The 18432-nt window shown below is 37.0% G+C and overlaps 3 protein-coding genes across 5 annotated transcripts; all 3 read left to right on the plus strand.

The window, feature by feature from the left end:
* The first annotated feature begins 2487 nt into the window (after positions 1-2487).
* On the plus strand, positions 2488-5872 carry LOC113761976 (beta carbonic anhydrase 5, chloroplastic). Of its 3 annotated transcripts, XM_027305193.1 has the most exons (10): positions 2805-2835; positions 2977-3044; positions 3707-3767; positions 3869-4030; positions 4118-4166; positions 4254-4367; positions 4500-4553; positions 4645-4727; positions 4806-4917; positions 5488-5872. In XM_027305193.1, exons 2-10 carry the CDS (start codon positions 3035-3037, stop codon positions 5686-5688), a joined length of 846 nt encoding a protein of 281 aa, XP_027160994.1. In that variant the 5' UTR covers positions 2805-2835; positions 2977-3034; the 3' UTR covers positions 5689-5872. The 3 variants fall into 3 exon arrangements, with proteins under 3 accessions (XP_027160993.1, XP_027160992.1, XP_027160994.1); XM_027305192.1 differs by lacking the exon at positions 3707-3767 and having other exon boundaries at positions 2488-2835; positions 4809-4917; XM_027305191.1 differs by lacking the exon at positions 3707-3767 and having other exon boundaries at positions 2489-2835.
* A 1272-nt stretch (positions 5873-7144) lies between these two features.
* Positions 7145-7868, plus strand: LOC113763919 (protein PELPK1-like). Its single transcript, XM_027307914.1, has one exon. The coding sequence runs from the start codon at positions 7215-7217 to the stop codon at positions 7674-7676; it is 462 nt and encodes a 153-aa protein (XP_027163715.1). The 5' UTR covers positions 7145-7214; the 3' UTR covers positions 7677-7868.
* A 1133-nt stretch (positions 7869-9001) lies between these two features.
* Positions 9002-9322, plus strand: LOC113759243 (protein PELPK2-like). Its single transcript, XM_027301810.1, has one exon. The coding sequence runs from the start codon at positions 9002-9004 to the stop codon at positions 9320-9322; it is 321 nt and encodes a 106-aa protein (XP_027157611.1).
* Positions 9323-18432: the final 9110 nt, after the last annotated feature.

Raw genomic sequence — 18432 nt, forward strand, 5'->3', positions numbered from 1 at the left:
AAATGAGTTCTTATTAGCTGTTGTTGAATCTGTCATTTTCTTACTGCTGAGCTGCAAACTACATAGCATGTCTTACGTGCCGCTATATTTCTTTCCTATGGAAACACTGCACGTGTGGAATCTGGAGGTTGGAGCATACTTGTTGAACCATATAGGATTAATACTGCATGGTGACAAGCTTGCTACTGCTGTTTGACAACAATTTATTGAGTAAATTATTTGTCAGTGATCTTATTAGCAAGTACAACTTCTCAGACGGTCCTTGTCTTTTCCTTGTGCTTGAGTATTTTGATCATAAATTTCTCTTTCGTTTATACTCTACCATCTGTAGAGGTTATAGCTATCTTCTCGTTGGCATTTTCCACGACTTAGGTTTTATCCGTTCTCAAGAATCGGGGACGAAGTTGAAACTTTTGATACGTCAATCAGTGTTTCATGCTGAAGGAGCATATTCCGAAGTCATAAAGTGGTAAACATTTATTCCCAAACTGTTGCAGAAGGATGCCTTTCTGGGTAAAATCATGAACCATGTTGATTGCCGGAGACAAAAGCAGCCAAGGAAGGTTTTGTATTTCTAAGCATGGTGATGTGCCTATCTTATTCATGGTTTAGTTGGAGATGAAGGGGAAACAATTAAGCAACTAGAGTGATGTTGGAGATGAAAGGGAACATTTAAGCTCATTTAAGAAAATGAGCTGAGAATTAGGACCTTCGGAACCTAGAAATTATAATTATCTTCAGAATAGTTTTGACTTCTCACTCATTCAAAACTTCATCTTTGCGCCATAAATGTGACTTTATTTATGGTGATGTGCCTACTTTGTTCATGGTTGAGTTGGAGGTGAAAGGGAACATTCAAGCAATTGGGGTGAAGTACTCCTAACAAGGTTGAACCAAGAAAATGAGATGAATTTTGGGACCTTCAGAGCCTTGAAAAAATAATTATCTCAGGGATATCGAGATGATTGCAGAGTACTGTTTTTCACCGCTTCATTCATTAAAAAATTCGTCTTTGCGCCAGGTACTTGTCCAAACAAGACAAAATATTTTTTGCCTCCTGACTTGTGAGGCTGCGCAGACGTAAGACTAGTTTTTTCTCCTTGCCTTTTGAGATTATAAAACGTATTTCTTCTTTTCATTTAGCGTAGGAAATTCATTTTCTACCGAGCAATTTGGTTAATTATATTATTATAAGTTAATTTTCAGAAACATGTATCTCCATTTCCATAAGAGGAGGTAAAGCCCAAGAGAAACATCGTTCGGAAGCAAGGGAAATCCACATAAGATGGAATGGACTGTGCCCCACAAATTTGTTCTCTCTGTCGTTCTTGGACTTATCCACCGAACCTGGCAGCAATCAACGGAAAATCCACTCCCGCCCGTAAAGGTACTCCTATCATGATTCTTGTGATTAACATGAAGGGATAATTGCAGAAACCTCCCCTGAGGTTTTTAATAATTTCACTTGTCTTCCCTAAAGTTTTGAAAATTACACCTACCTCCTTTATACATTTAAAATGACAATACTAACCTTAATATTTTTAATAAAACTCTCTTGCTACCATATTTATGCAAAGGATAGATTTTATAATTTTTTTACATTTTTCTTTCTTATTCATTTCTTTTATATTTCATTAGAAGTATAGAAGAAATATCAATGTTGTCCATAATATCTATTCAAATTAAACTAGTGATATGTTTTTGATAATTTTTAATATCATTCAATTTTTTTGTAACTCTTTTTTTTTTTTGGTATCAAAATCAAGGATAAGTCAACAATGATTAAAAACAGATAGCCCAAAATCACTACTAAATTATGATAGTTCCATCAATAAACTAGTCCATAAACTTTATTAAAAAAATAGTCCATAAACTTTAAAAGAAACAAATTAGCACTTTTTTTCTATCTTAAAAAGAATTTATATTCCTAATAAAGCACTATGAAAAATATCCTATTTTAGCAAAAGATTTATTGTAATAGTTGATTATTAAATAACAAATATTGGCATGAAAAAATTGACACTCTTTTTGTTTTGAAGAACAAAAATTGAACTTTGTGAAATAAGGGCATTTTAGGGTATTCATTAAATTTTTTACTCTATTCTAAAGTTTGGTTATCAAAGTGTCAAATCAAGGGAGGTAAGTGTAATTTTTAAAACGTCAAGGGAACCAAGTAAAATAATAAGAAACCTCAAGGGAGATTTCTGAAATTATCCCTAACATAAAATACTAGCAATTTAAACAAATCAATCTGTTTAAAAAAAAAAAAAAAGAAAAAGAAAAAGGGGTATCCTTTGACTAAGGAGAGGCTTCTATAATTAGTAAGAAAGGTACAACTTGTACAGTACGCCTCTGAGCTTGTACCTTGTCTAGCACAGTCTGGTTTGCCACAAACATGAAAGATGAAGAGACGGATGAAAACCCAAGTTACCACGTACCAAGCAGGGATAGATGCGGCAGGCGTGTAGCAGTCACTTAAGAAAAGAAACAACATAGATTTCTCCGTCTTTCTTGGAGAGAACAGGTGTCCTTCGATCCGCCAGACAAACTTTACACAAAGTACAAACTGACTCTCATGTCTGCACAATGTATGAGTGCCTCCATAAATACGCATCTAAACCCATTCTTCTGCACATTTGCTAAAATTGTAGCGACCAAGAAAGAATTCCCTTTATCATTTCCTTCATTTCCCAATATAGAACTAGAGCCAGAAGACCCTTGAGCCCCCTGAAAGAGCTAGATCTAATGGCTCTACCAGTCCCACAATCCACCTCTGTGACTACTGCTACTTCCTCCTCCAGCAACTTCCCCAGCACTTCTCCAAGAAAAATTAAAGTAGATCACTATCTCTCCTCTGTATATTGAGATTTAATGCATAAATGATTTAGTATTTGTAAATGAGTATCTTTTATTTGTTCAGTATATGGTCCTCATTCGTTTTCTTTGATTGCTGTCTTGTTCTAATCTGTGAAGCAGATTTCTTGTTCCCAGTTGAGATTCTCGGAAACTAAGCAGGCCCATCCGAGATTAATGGATGCTTTCAAGTAAGTCTCTTCAAAGTTCCAATTTTTATTCTCTTGAATTGCTTAAGACTAAATGAGTTTTTTCTTTTTCTTATTTTTTTAGTTCTTTTTTATTGTAGTTGCTACTTGCTACCAACCGATCAAGATGCTAATTTTTGTGAGCTCTGCGTCGTAGATCCTATCCTAGTCCAAATTAGGTTGTAGCAAGTGTCATTTGACGAGTGGCTTGTTGGTGATTTCTAATTTTGACTGTTAGAGGTTCATGATCTAACTTGTAAATGGACATAAAATTTAGAATATTTAACAACTTCGTAAAGGTTAGGCCATTAGATTGTGGGCCATTTGCAATCGTGATCTTGTTCTGTTTTAGCGTTTAATTGGCTTTGTCAATATGTGGCAAAAGAAAGCAAAGAGAAGGACTTTCGTTTTTACCACCCTTGTTTTTTTCTTATTTGGAAACTGATCCTTAACTTGTTTTCCATTATTGACAAAATCTTTTTTCTAAGATTTTTTCTTCCATGAAGATTAGTTTTGATTATTGATACGGTATTTATTGCTTGTATCCTTCTTTCCCTTTGTAAAGCTATCTGATTTTCAACCTCAGGGCTTAAATTCATGAATCTATCATGTCCAAATCAGCCCAAGAAGTTTCTAATGTTTCTTGCTTGGTCTCTCATATATAGGAAATTCCTACACTTTAAGATTAAAGACATGCCACATTCGACAATTGATCCCAAGAGATAAGCATGTCTTTTTTTTGCCTTGAATTATCTGCATTACCAGCTGTAAATTGGTTGGTAGTGATTGAGAAAGGCTTCTTTTTCGTCCTCCTTCTACATCTACAGGGGCAATTCAGCTTTGCAAGTGAAGGCCTTGAGGGAATCTCAGGGCCTGACTCAGGAGATCATTAATAACGAGCAGAAGTGTGTTCAAATAATGGACAATGAATCTGAACTTTTCAAAGAGATGAAGCGTCGATTCCTAACTTTCAAAAAGGATAAATACCTGTAAGCTTTATAATTACTGCCTACTCTGTTTAGCAGATTAAAGTTTTGCACTCTTGATAAGGATTTCTTTATATTTTTGTGGGACAGGGAGAACTTGGAACATTTTCAGAGTCTTGCCAAGGTTCAAAAACCTAAGGTACTTATTCATATGATATTTTGTCACAATTTGCTTAGTTACAGGAGCAGTGAGTAGGTTCTTATGAACTGACAAATTTGGAAATAGTTCATGGTGATTGCCTGTGCAGATTCACGAGTGTGTCCTTCAAGCATCCTTGGTTTTCAACCAGGAGAAGCATTTATCGTCCGAAATGTAGCCAATCTGGTTCCTCCATATGAGGTCTTATAAATGATGCATTTGCTTCTTTTTTGGGCCCCTTGCACTTTCTGCCTGAGAAGCATGACTAAATTGAAATGAGGATGAGCCTTTGCATTCCATGAGATTCTCAATGTGTTTACTGTTCTTCTGCAGAATGGACCTTCAGAAACCAATGCTGCCCTTGAATTTTCTGTTAATTCTCTTGAAGTAAGCTAAAGATTTCATCTCTCAGAAGGTAGTCATGCAAATATACTATTTCCTCTTTCTACTAATCTAAAATTTCTATAAAATTCTGCAGGTTGAGAATATATTAGTTGTTGGTCACAGCTGCTGTGGAGGCATTCGAGCCTTGATGAGCATGGAGGATAACAAAAATTCTAGGTACTCTTTGTCGTGTCAATATGTCTAGTTTGCAGTAGAGGACAGAAGCTCCTCATTCATCTCATATTTTTCTTTCAGTAGCTTCATAGAAAATTGGGTACGAATTGGAAAGCCTGCAAAATTAAGCACTAAGGCTACTGCTACTGCTTCCGACCTCAACTTCGATCAGCAGTGCAGACACTGTGAGAAGGTGCTACTTCTTATTCACATATTTTCACTTTTTAGTGTGTCACCTTGTTCAAGCAAATCCATGTTTGCATTTCACATAACTGAAATATGCATTTCTATGGAGAATATGAATACCCACAAAGCTTTACTCCAAACTATAGAGAAAAGACTACCTTTCTGATTGGCTTTGTTCCTTTGCTTTTAACCATCAAGCTTTTTCATGGTTTTATCTTCTAGATTTTTGCTTCTACGTTTAGTTTAATGGTAATCAATACTTGTCTATTCATCAAACGTTACTGAAAGTTTGGCAAGTTACTTCTCGAAAGGATGAGAAAATATGTACTTTGGAATTACCTTCAAGTATGTTTCTACGTGCCAATTCAAGTTTTATTCTCATGAAATCTCAGTATGGAGATGTATTTAACCTCATCAAGATGAATATGGCATATTCAACCTTTTGTTGCCAAGTTTTCTGAACAGCAAGTGTAGTTATCCTCCTTGAGCATAAATGGCTGCAACAACTACTTGTTCTTTGGTTGTATGAATTTACTTTAGTCATTGAATGTTAAAGAAATCAGTATTCCATTTTTAGGTATCTATCAACCAATCTTTGTTGAACCTGCTCACTTATCCGTGGATAGAAGAAAAGGTGGCAAACGGTAAGCTTTCAGTTCACGGGGGCTACTATGATTTCGTTGACTGTACATTTGAGAAATGGAGCCTTAATTACAAGGGTAGTGAGTCGAAAGAAGATGGTGAATATTCCATTAAGGATCGGGAATTTTGGTGCTAAGCCCAATCTTGTAGTACATGTCCAATTTTTGTATTTTCTTTTCCTCCTCCTATGTGGCGGTAGTATTATAAGCTGTAGTTGTTGTTGTTGATGATGAATGATGTAATAAAATGTGATGACATCTCTTGAAGTTTTGAGCTTCATTTTCCTATCAATGAAGATTGTTGTGGCTGAATTTTTTTTTTCTTGCATTTTCTTGAGCCAAACATTGTGAAAATGTTAATTGTAATCGTTGAGATTTCACATCATTAAGGTGACAATTTGTTTATCCCATTTATGAAGATTTTCGCATCGGTGACTGTTAACTTGAATCTACCTCACAAATGAACTCACAAACCGGCAACAATATGGTAACTAGAATGTTAGGAGTGCAGACCAATCAGGCATAGAGAAATTGCCTTGTGATACTCGCTGTCATGACAGGGTAAAAGGAAAACGAGAAACAAGAATGCAACCTTATACTTCTTGAGATCCTCTTTTCCTCACCAATTGAAAACAAACAACTTCTTCCCACACAACTTTTTGCCACTAAAAATGAAACTGAAAGAAAAAAGAAAGTAAGCAAAAAGTAACTTAGGGAGCCGGATAAACTTTTGTAATAAGAGTTTTAGGAATGGGATTACTCCCAAAAAAAAGGAGCCCTGACACTTAAAATCAATACCATCCTTCGACTGTTACTGCAATTCATTTAAACATGAATGATTGGCACCGATTCGGTATTGATGGGTGTATGTATCTAAGCAATAAAGCACCATCTTTATTTCATTTTATTTTTAGATGGGATGCCTCGAATCTGAGACCTCTGACTTATGATTCCCCCCGCATACCATCCATGTTAGCACAAAAAATTACGTAGCGGAAGTAAAATTAATGTCTCAACTTGTCAATACCCCAATGAAACTTTCCATAGTAATTAAACAAGGAATAGACAAAACGGCAAGGCTCTCTTTGAACAAATATGAAGACGAAACAAGGAATAGAAAACCATATTCACGAGGGGAAATACGTTTGACAAAAAATTAGCTGATGAATCTCCAGGTGCATGCTACACATCGATCGCGCTGCATTTCTGTGAGGTTCACCAACCTGCATGAACCATTGATTATTAAACTTGAGGAGGAACTGAGCTGTCATCAAACGATACGTCAAAGACATTTTGGTATGCGTTATATTATCTTATACTTGGAATACACGTACGTAACTAATCAGCAATCTAGCAGATGAGCGAGCAATTAGACATTGTAGGTTGAACCACTATTATTCGTTTTTTCTTTGGAGGCGTCAAGACATTTTCAGAGATGTATGTATGGTTGAGAAGTTGAACTAACTGACAACGAGACAACTTCCCCACCAACCAAAGCGAAATAACCTTCCTGCTTTCCACTTCTCGCATCTATATAAAGCACAATACAGATAGATTCTTCCATGCACTCGCAAACAAGACAAAAAAGCCTAAAGCACTTTCTTCAACCTGTGTGTTCGATCTACCTTCTATATCATCAATATTTGCTTAATCCCTTCCAAGGATGGCTGGTTTCCACCGTGCATCTCTTGTGTTCGCCATGCTTGTTGCTGTATCATCCATGAGCAGCAACTGTTTCCAAGCTGAAGCGCGTCGCCTTCTTGATACAGGGTTGCCTGAGATTCCTACCTTGCCAATGCCTGAGATACCAACACTGCCTAAACCTGAGCTGCCAACCGTTCCAAAGCCTGAGATTCCAGCATTGCCAAAACCCGACCTGCCAACCGTGCCAAAGCCTGAGGTTCCAGAATTGCCAAAACCTGAGCTGCCAACCGTTCCAAAGCATGAGGTTCCAGAATTGCCAAAACCCGAGCTCCCAACCGTTCCAAAGCATGAGATTCCTGAATTGCCAAAACCTGAGCTGCCAAATGTGCCGAAGCCAGAGATTCCAGCATTGCCTAAACCCGAGCTACCAACTTTGCCCAAGCCAGAGGTGCCTAAAAAGCCTGAGACCACCACTCCATGAAGTCCGTTCTAGCCCAGCTGGATACACTAGTTTTTATTATTATTATTATTCATTAGCACTTTTCTTCTGAATTGATATTTCCATTGCGTTTGATGTGTGTTGGAGTCCAGTCATGTTGTATACCGTGATCTCACGGTTCATTCATCTGTAGCTGTTGTCATATCGGAGTGTCACTCCTTGTTTCCAGTGGAATTACATATTTGTACTTTCTTACGTACTTCTCAGTTAAAAATAGTTTCTCATAACTCCATTTTGCCTAATTATTGACCATAGAATGAAGCAGTACTTCCAAGAACCAGAAGAATAATAGCATTAAAACTTAAAAGTAAAGATGACTCAAGATCTTCAAACAAACAAAGAACGATATATATATATATTATGAATGAAGATGCAGTCAATGTTAAAGAAGTTGAATAACTCCTCACTACACAAACCAAAACTCAGTTCTCACATCAACCTGTCATGGCTGTTGATTAATTCCAGGCAAAGAATGATAATCCTGTGGAATGCAAAGCCATACCATTCAACTTATCAAAATTCCGAGCTTATTGCCGATTATATAGGGAAGTATCAGACTCCTTTGAAGTCATCATTGAAGTTTATAACGCTGAGTGCCCAGTAGGTCAAATGTCAGAAAAGTTTATGTGCATCATATCATATCATATCTGATACTAAAACAAAGTTAGTTTCTTTTGGGAAATACAGAACCAGTCTCAATTTATCAGCTGAAAATGGACTTAAGTTTCAGGCCTGAGGTTCCTCTTTTATGCTGTGGCCAATCTCACTTTGATTTTTGGTTATGTTGTACAGGTATTTTGAATTGGCTAGAGAATTCGAGAACAGTAAATTAGGCTCGTCGTTTATTAGCATTCATAAACTGATCTAGAATTGACTCCACAAGCTGAGGGACAAACTGAAGGCTAGTCTGTGGTCTACTGCTACTAACTTTAATTAATTAGTCACAAACTAAGCATTAGAATCACAGAGATAAATGCATTAAGTAATGAATCAAGCAGGCTATAAACTTAAAAGAGTGAAAGAAAGAAGATATATATCAAGCACTTAATCGATTTAAACGAGATATGTTAAGAAGGGAAACGGAAATCCATTAAATGGTACTACTTTAATTCCCATGTTAGTAGTAAAGAGCGAGTAAAGACAGATGAGAAGAGGGGTTGAACAAACAAGAGACAATCTTCCTACCAACTCCGCCAATTACACCTCCAATTTCCCGCATTCCTATCTATAAAAATCCACCTCTTAGCTTCTTGCTCCAACATTCAACTCTCGGACAAAAAAACAGTAACCATAATTCGCCAGGAAAGATGGAAGCCCAAGTGATCAGATCTCCATTGTTAGCATTTTCTTTCCTGCTGATCACCCTGGCATTAAGTAGTAACATGGCATCAATCCTAGCCGATGCACGCCATCTTTTGGAGGCAACAGCACCAGGTGTTCCAGTTGATGAAGCGCCTAGCGCCCCTGATAGCGATGATACCGATCCTGAGACACCATCTGTACCTATAGTTTTCCCAGTCCCCCAGATTCCAACAATCCCACTGCCTCAGTTCCCTGCTAATCCGCTTCCAATTCCCACATTCCCCGCCACCCTCCCAACCTTGCCTTTTCTGCCTAACTCGCCCTAACTATCTATCTCAGCCACATCAAACTACGACTCAACCTCATGTCCGCCAAACTGAAACTACCTTTTCTTGGATTACATATATACTAGCTACCCTTGTCGTCATCGTCTCTACTGCTTCCAAGACATGCTGTATTTTTAATGTTGGGTTATAATGCTACCTTTTTTTTAAAAAAAAATTTCCTTAGTTAAATGTTCCCTGATTATCTCTCTAGTGATCATCGCAATTGGACTGTTATGATCCTGGTTGTACTCTGTCTACGTGATTATTATCCATCTCGACTTGAATTCTTAACCTCCATATTTAGCCTTTTATGTGGCATTTTCCTTTCAGAATACTTTCTCAGTTACATGGTTCCGTTTCGATATCGGGATGAAATGACTTCGAGATAATGGATTGTCGAGAAATCGGTCGAATTACAGAAAACTCGGCCGAGACGTTTCGGAGACAGATAGAAACGATCGAATCGCCTCGAATCAACTTGAATTTTTATTATTTTTGTTTATCATATTTTTTTTTACAATTTTAAAAATATTAAATATTTCAAAAATTTACGTTTCGCGGTGACCAATATATCGAAACCGGTGTGGAACGATCCGAGACATGATCGCGACCGCGTCTTTGAACCATGTTCTCAAACCTCTTCTTGGAGCATTACCCATTCTTTCCGCTCCTTTCTAAATCTATCCCAAAAAAAAGGGCAGAAAATCATGGCCTCCATGAATGTTGAGCTATGAATCTAGTATTTGAATCGACTGTATGGTTGTTAAAAAAAAAAAACCTATAATTAGCAATATCATTTTGAAATTGAGATTATGGAAATCTATGTATACATGAATCAATTAAACATTTTCTATCTCCTATGCAGCATGCATAATTGACCTTTGGATACTTGGGTTTTATCTATTTTTGTATCCAACTCTTCTCTAATTAATGATGTTTTCAGTTTTCCTCTCTTCTAACAACTTTTATATTCCTTAATAAATTTCAATTATTCTTTTTTTATTCATATGTAGTAACTTACTTAATGTAATTTTAATTGTTACAATGGTTAATTTATTAAAGTTGTTGAAAACTAAAGATTTGTTCATGAGAAAATAGATTTTTGCATCTATTATAATATAGTAACGGAATACAACCATGTACTTCTAGGCATATAATTTTTGTAAAATTATTTTTTATGATCATCCAAAAGAATATTTGTCAATTTTTTCGATCTCTGTCTTATTTGATGAATATTATGACAGAATATATGCAACTTCTTAAAAATTCATACGATAATTGAACACTTAGAATATATTAATTTTTTAATTTATTGATATTTTTTCTTGAATTATTCATTCTTGGACAAATTCTCTACTATTAAAAAAAATTCTGTATAGATGGGTTAAAAATACTAGTTAATATATGTAAAATCTTGCTTCTTAATTAATGATCAAGTTTCTTCTAACTTGTCAAATTTCAAGCCAAAACCTGTTTGCATTCGATTGCTTGCTTGCGTTCAATTACTTCCTGCAAAGATTCCAATCTGTTATGACTACCTGCATACATTCCATTTCGGTTGTTGAGACTTGAGACTGTGTCGTGTGCGACAAACGTTGTTAAATTGGGCCCGATTTAATTATTGTCGGTGACGGCCGAACGATTTCAATGCACCAAGCTAATTCTACTTTGCAACTCTTAAACTTATATCACTTTTTTATTTTCTAATATTTTAAACACCTTACAGTTTACACCCTCAACTCTTAAGTTTTTTATTTTATTTTATTTGAGTCAATCAATAATATTGTGAGCAAAATTAACGAAATATACAACCATACAAATCAATGATAATATACTAAAAATGTTCAAAAGGAGTAAAGAGATTGCAATTAAAATAAAATGATGCATTGTCATCTATTTACACCGTTTTTTATCTTGTTAATAGTAGCAGTAATTGAAATCAATTGAGAGAAATTTAAAATTTTAAGATGCAAAGTGTCTAAAATTAAAGTTTATGATGCAAAGTGAAAAAATAGAATAAGTTCGGTGTTACAAAGTGAAATTAGTCCCTTACATTTAATTGGGGTAGAGCAGCATTTAAATTGTACTTTAATGCATTAAATTCATTTTGTAGCTTTAAAATACTTCACAAGACGAACCGCCCCTAACATCAATCTTTTCTTTTTCTAGATTTCAGTCAATATTTTCATGTAACTTTTAGTGCTATACCGACATCTAAACTAAACAACTGCACTAACTCAAATAAGTTTAAATCCGTCTGATTCGATGGTAGTTCAATCCTATTGATTTATCTAAGATTTGTTGGGCCTTTCCCAATTGTAGGTTAGAGTAGAGTAGAAATAGGTTAAACTAGAAGTGGCAAAATGGGCGGGATGGGCGGGATTTGCTTGGGTTTGTGATGGAACCGGGTCATATGGGTTTGGGCCCAATCTTACCCATATGTATTTTGGGACTAAGTTGGGCGGGATCACTTTGGGATGGGTTTAGATTGATCCCGCCCAATACCCAAATCTATTTTCTACATATTTTTTTCCTTTAATTCATTTTTATTTTTTATATAATTTTAATATTTTTGATTTATTAAATTTTTTTAAATTTTATTAAATAAACATGCAAGTGCTTTATACTCAGGATTCCCATCAAAAATTGGATTAACAAATAAAGGAAAAAATAGATATACAGTCATATTCCAACATATATCAAGATGGCCAAGGTACTTAAGGTATTGAATATTTATTCTCATCATTGTCCAAAGATGACAGGTCTAAATTGACTGAAATGTTGAAAATTCTTGTGGATAATGACTAGGAAAACTACTAGATTATATTCTCTAGTATGACTATAAAAATTGTTAAAGATAATTTTTGAATCTAAGACTCCGTTTGGATTGGCTATTTTTTCAAAAAATAAGTTTTTCAAATACAATGTTACAGTAATATACAATAACTCAAAAAACATCCCATCCATATTAGTATATCAAATATTTCAAAAAAATTTTATAGTAAAAATTTTTCATATACACTGCTATAATAAAATATTTCAAAAATACCCCCCAAAAATAGTTAAACCAAACAGAGCCCTTGTTATTTGAGCCCAATGGGTACCCCAAGTATTTCCCAAGTATTCCCATCAATTAATGGGTACAATTGGGATTTGTCCCATTTTAAATCCAATATCAAAATCCAATACCCATCCCGCCCAAAGTCCCCATGGGCATGGGTAACCCATTGGGACTTGGGACAAATTGCCACCTCTAGGTTAAACTAACTGTTGTCATCTAATATAAAAAAAAAAAAGGTTTGAACCTCCATCCAACTCCCAAAATTACATCTTATGCTTTGTTTAGTGGCTGGCAACTCATGTAAAATAAGTTAGTTACTCAATTGTTTTTGTACGTAATTCAAGATGTTATTGAGTTTACGGGTTTGGGAGGACATACTGTGCGGTTGAACCTTCAACTTTAGAGGCCAATTGAAGGCACAATCCGGTCTATCACATAAATTTTGACCAAAATCAAGCCGTGTTGTCACCGCCTCAAGTTGAATGATTTCCCTACCTATAAAGGGTTGCAATTTGCAGATGAGTTTCTACATCCCTTAACTGCTGTGCCTAAAAGAGTGCCAAAGGATGGGGATGGATGAGGCCTCACAGGTTTCAATTTTATTTTATATACAACGTTACTCCTTGATATGAATGAGTTAAAATATGGTGTTAATAAGTTACGTTAGTATGATTTAAAGCCTATAACAAATCTTTGCGGATTATGGGATATTAATGAACTAGAGTGGATGATGAAATTTTGTTGTATCCTACCGCTCAAACGTATTGACCCTTTTGTTTGGTTGCATGATAATATAGAATGAAGGTTTGCATGATGGTTGTGCATGATGGATCATCCCCTTCACTCCCAGGAACAGAAAATATATGCCCCCCATTGTCCTAACCAATTACAAAAAGAAAAAAAAGAAAAAAGAAAAGGCTATCAGGACAGAGATGAAATAAACGTCAACCCGTGAGGCAGCAGGACAACTAATTGCAGATGGAGTCGTCTTCATGAAGATCTCTTTCCTGGCTTCCCCGTTGCTATCTTTTTTGTATCTGAACACATTTTTATGCTTCCCTGTATTAAATCGAATACCATGTTACTTCTTCATTCATAGTTCAGCAAACAACCACATTGACGGCATTTCATCAAAGCACGAGGAAGAATTCAATTTGTGAAGCATATCTGGTTCGATCATTGCCTGGCAACTATGCCTATATAAGGGCATCACAGGGCAAAGCCAATGCCATCACCCAATCCAAGTTGCTAACATATTCACTACTACTTAGATTAGCAAAAGAATACCACCATTTTTCAACCAGCAATGGCGTCTTGCAAGTTGTTCGTGTTCATGTTTCTCATTGTTGTCTGGTTCCCCGGCTACAATGAAGCATTTTCATCCCGTCGCCTTCTATTACTACCAGTTCCAAATGCACCAGGTTTTCCAAAAATTCCAACTTACCCGGTTTCACCACTCCTCCCAACACCAACTGTCCCACTACCACCAACTTTTCCGCTCCCTAGCCCTCCCTTCCCCGGAATTCCAATTACTCCATTCTTTCCAAGTCCATTGCTACCACCTGCAGCTACTACCACCAGCAGCAGTACCAGCCCTTGAAAGTCCCATTTTAACGTTATCTTGTGTGCCTGTTGCTTGCTCAGCTTGTAGCAGGAGAACTATGCCACTTTGCCTGGCACAAGTTTCAGAATGATGAAGCGAGTCCTGGACTGTATGTGCTTCAATAACAATAAGTAGACTGTTGTTTATTGGATGTTTCTCGTCATGTTTATTATGGTTTCAGTTGCTGAATGGATTACCTTTGCATAAGGGTGTAAGTTTTAGTAATAAAGGATTCTGAATCCTATATTATTCCCATTTTCTGGTTGTTTGGCTTGTGGAATTCACGAAATCAAGATTTAACGACAGTGCATTGTCACTTAAAATGTGCTTATCGACAGCAACATGCCTGAGCGTGTAGGCAATAAGACATTTTCTGTGCTTTGCTACATAGCAAACAAAAACTGGATGACCAGTGGAAGGAAACAACAACATTAAGATGATTGGTATCAAATGATTTCGGCATCGAGCCCACTAGAACATGCAATGTTCACATTCCATAAATATTAAGAAAGCAGAAGACTATTTAACGAAAAAAGAAAAAAGAGAATTATTTCTAAAGGAGACAACAGGTTATAAATGTCCACAACGGTAGCAGAGCCCACATTTCGCATCACTTAATTCGAAATCTGAAATTTCCTGAGTACATTACTCAGTCAATGAGAATTGAGGGGATTCTTAAACTATTGCAGAAGTTGGGATGCTCATCGGAATTGAGACATTTTCACTGTCGATGAATTTTATTCGCAGTCTTGTGAGCTAATGCTTTTGCGATGTTTAGATCCTATCCTTTTGAGAGTCATTTGCTGTCTTGAGCTCTCAACTTTCAAAGTATTTTAGGCATTATTACAGCAACTACTGATTCACTCTCCGTTTTTGACCTAGTAACGCAATTGACCCGATTAGCAGGCCAACCCATGCAGACCTCTTAAGGGCGCTACGCTTTACAAGTTGCTACTGTGGCCATATAATCACCGTTCATGCCAAGAGGCATTTTCTTGCATAGTTCCCTCCCAACACCATAACCATTGCAAGGTAGATCCGTCCCGCAGTCCCCACTGCAACTTTTAATAGCACAGCTTTGATTTCAAACCCCGCTGCTCTGACTTTTTGCCTCATATCATATGGTTCCACTTTCACATGCCTTGCTACCCTACCCATATAAATGCAGCATAGACCACCAGGTCTTCAAAATACCATCCAAGTTGTAGTGTTAATCGCAACTGATACTACTACTTCCAATAGCACAAATTTGAATTTGAAAACTCGTTGATCATCAATTTCTTAACCAAGAATGGCTTCTTACCACAAGTTGTTGGTGATCTTCCTTCTCATTGTTGGATCTGTTGCTGGCAACGGCCAAGCTTTGACACACCGTCGCCTTCTGTTATCACCATCTCCAGGTTCAGATTCACCCCGAAGATCAAAATTTCCCTTTCCAAAATTAATGGGAGGGGGTTTGACAGAACATGGTCCGTCCCATGCCAGAACCGTCACTTCCCAGCCCGGAAATCCAATACTTCCATACTATCCAAATCCAGTGACTTCACCAGGAAATCCAATTGTTCCATACTTTCCAACTCCAGTGATCCCACCCGGAATTCCCCCTATTCCATACGTTCCAAGTCCAGTTATTCCTGCACCAGGAAATCCAATCGTTCCATACTTTCCAAGCCCAGTAATCCAACCCGGAAATCCAATCGTTCCATACTTCCCAAGCCCGGTGATCCAACCCGGAATTCCAACTGTTCCATACTTTCCAAGTCCAGTTTTCCCACCTCCTCCAGCTGCTACTTCCACTATTAGCCCTTGAAATCAATTTGCAGAAGTACTATTGGACTTCTCACGTTTCCATGTTGTGTACGTAGCTCAATTTTAGCATGAAGGCTATATCAGTTTTCTTGCATATTTTGTCATGATGTAGGCAAGTCCCTGATGAAGGGTTGTCACTATGCTTTGCTGAATTCTTAGGTGTTGCTTCGATATCATTCAGAAGCAGACTAAATTTGAAATCATATCTTTGTTTAGCTTCCATTCAAGTGCGAAGTTTATGCATCAATATCCCTAAACTTAGACTGCTTTCTCGTCTTGGGGTTGTTTGTTTATAAAATGTGTGGATCAACTTTTTTCTCATATAATAGATCACTTGAATCATGTTAATCAGTAATGTGGATTACTCTGCAGTCTGCACTAGATGACCAACAACTTTGTTTCGGAGGAGCTGTGTAGATGTTAAGGGCTATATGAAAGAAATTCTCATTGATATCTTTATTCCAGAAAAACTGAACGGCAGTCTCCAACCTGAGAAAAGTTCCTTCCAGTGGAAGGTAACATTTTCACTGAAATATTTATTGAGTTACAGACAGGTTTAACCTCTAGAGCTTTAATTGGAACCGACAACTATTTCATACCATCTGTCTTCCGCCGTAAAAGTTAAAAACATCAACTTTGACATCATTCCAGCTCCTTTATACACGAAAAGCTTTTGGAAGTGCACATTTGTTTAAAAAAAAAAAAAAGACACCAAATTGATCTTAACCGTGGAAACATTTTTATTCAAATTTATGAATTTTTGTATCGATTCCTTTTGTATATTTTATTCTTACGTATTCTCTGCTTGCCCACCTTTGTCAGTTTCGGGTCTAGGTACCTATTTAGTTTACAGTCGTATGAGCTTTTCCGCGAGGGCATAAGAGCATATATTGTGTTTTCTGGTTTATGCTTCTCTCTTGGCAGCTTTCTGCATCGATAATATGGGTTATTTCTAGCAGACAAACTAGAATAAGAACGCAGTCACAGCCACAGCCACAGGAGTTTCACAGAAGTTAACAAAATAGTTTAAAAGGGCAGCTGGATGTGGTTCATCCTCTTTCCACGCCCAAGCAGAGTTACATGACCAAACGATAGCAATTTGCAAGAAGGAAAGGAGGAGTTACACTGTATCAAATGTATTAAACTTGCACCAACTTTCTTAATTGATTCATCTTGGATCAACCACCTAGGAGGCATTTAAAATAGGACACGAGAGATGGAGCTACAGTTGTTTTGGGGGGGGGGGGCTAAAATCTATTAATTACATATGTAAATTTAAGGGCAAATTACATTTTAACCTCCTGTGGTTTTCGCAAAAGCCACATAACCCCCCCATGATTCAAAAAGCTATACATAAACTCCCTGTGGTTTGGGTTGAACTGTCAAATAGACGGAAAGCACGAATCATGACGATTCCTGGGCAAAATGTCCAAATTACCCTAATATAAATACAAAAAGGAAGCAGATGAAGTCAGATTCTCCCTTGTTCTGGTCTTTGTCGTGAGAAAGAGAGAGAAAAAACATGACCCCGAATGAAGGAGAGAAAATTTAACCCACAAAATTAAAACCGTAGATTTACCATTGAAGATCAAAAAGCAGCAGTGAAAGAGTTTCATGAAAGCTATTGTTGCATCTGGTAAGTTTTTTTACATCAGTTTAGCATATAAGATGCACTTGAGTATTTTGAACAGAAACTATCGGGCTTCAGACTTTAATAAATCAGTGATGCACTTGAGCATTTTGAATTTTGCTCTACCCGCGGCACCCCTGCCGAAACAACTGTCCAGGGCATGGTCTCAGGGTCAGCTTCTTGTCTGTGCAAATCAGTCGAAAACAAGGCTCTCTTGAACCAACCAGAATTGATAAAAAATGTTAGTGAGCCTTGTTCGGCTGCTAAGCTCGGGGGTTTCAGCATTGAAGTTTCTGAAATACTCGATCTCCCTCCAATTATGACTAATAAGCCACCCCGCAGCAACATCAGCAAGGAGAGAGAAGAAGGGGATTATGAGCCAAGTTGTAGGCTGAAGGGAAGTGAGTACCGGTCTTTGTCCGTCAAAGTGGCCAAGGATGACATTCTTAGGAGTAGGAGTAATAATGCTCGGGGAGTAGGAGTAATATGAGGACTTCCGGCGGCAACAATAAAAACTCTCCCAGAATTGCAAACTGACAGTAATCTAACAATAAAAACTCTCCCAGAATATGATTATTCAAAGTCCTCCGGTGGCAACAATTTTGGTGAGTCCGTCATCACCGGGGCCGGGGGTCTCAAGCTCAGAACAAACTCTCCCAGAATTGCAAACATGAGGATTCAATATCAAGCCCGCAAAAAAGAAGAAGCTTTTAGGGGTAATATGGAAATGTTTTTAGGGGTAATATGGGAATGTTTCTGACTGCTATCAGTACAATCAGCGCGTTTTGCCCACGAATCGTCACGATTCATGTTTTCCGTCTATTTGACAGTTCAACCCAAATCACAGGGAGTTTATGTATAGCTTTTTGAATCATGGGGGGTTATGTGGTTTTTGCGAAAATCACAGGAGGCTAAAATGTAATTTGCCCTAAATTTAAACTTTGCCCCCACTCTTTTAGAATAATCTGCATTACTTCCTAACAAAATATTTATCCGATGTGCTTCTT

Source organism: Coffea eugenioides, chromosome 2 (assembly GCF_003713205.1).
Source record: "Coffea eugenioides isolate CCC68of chromosome 2, Ceug_1.0, whole genome shotgun sequence".
Classification (NCBI taxonomy): Eukaryota; Viridiplantae; Streptophyta; class Magnoliopsida; order Gentianales; family Rubiaceae; genus Coffea; species Coffea eugenioides.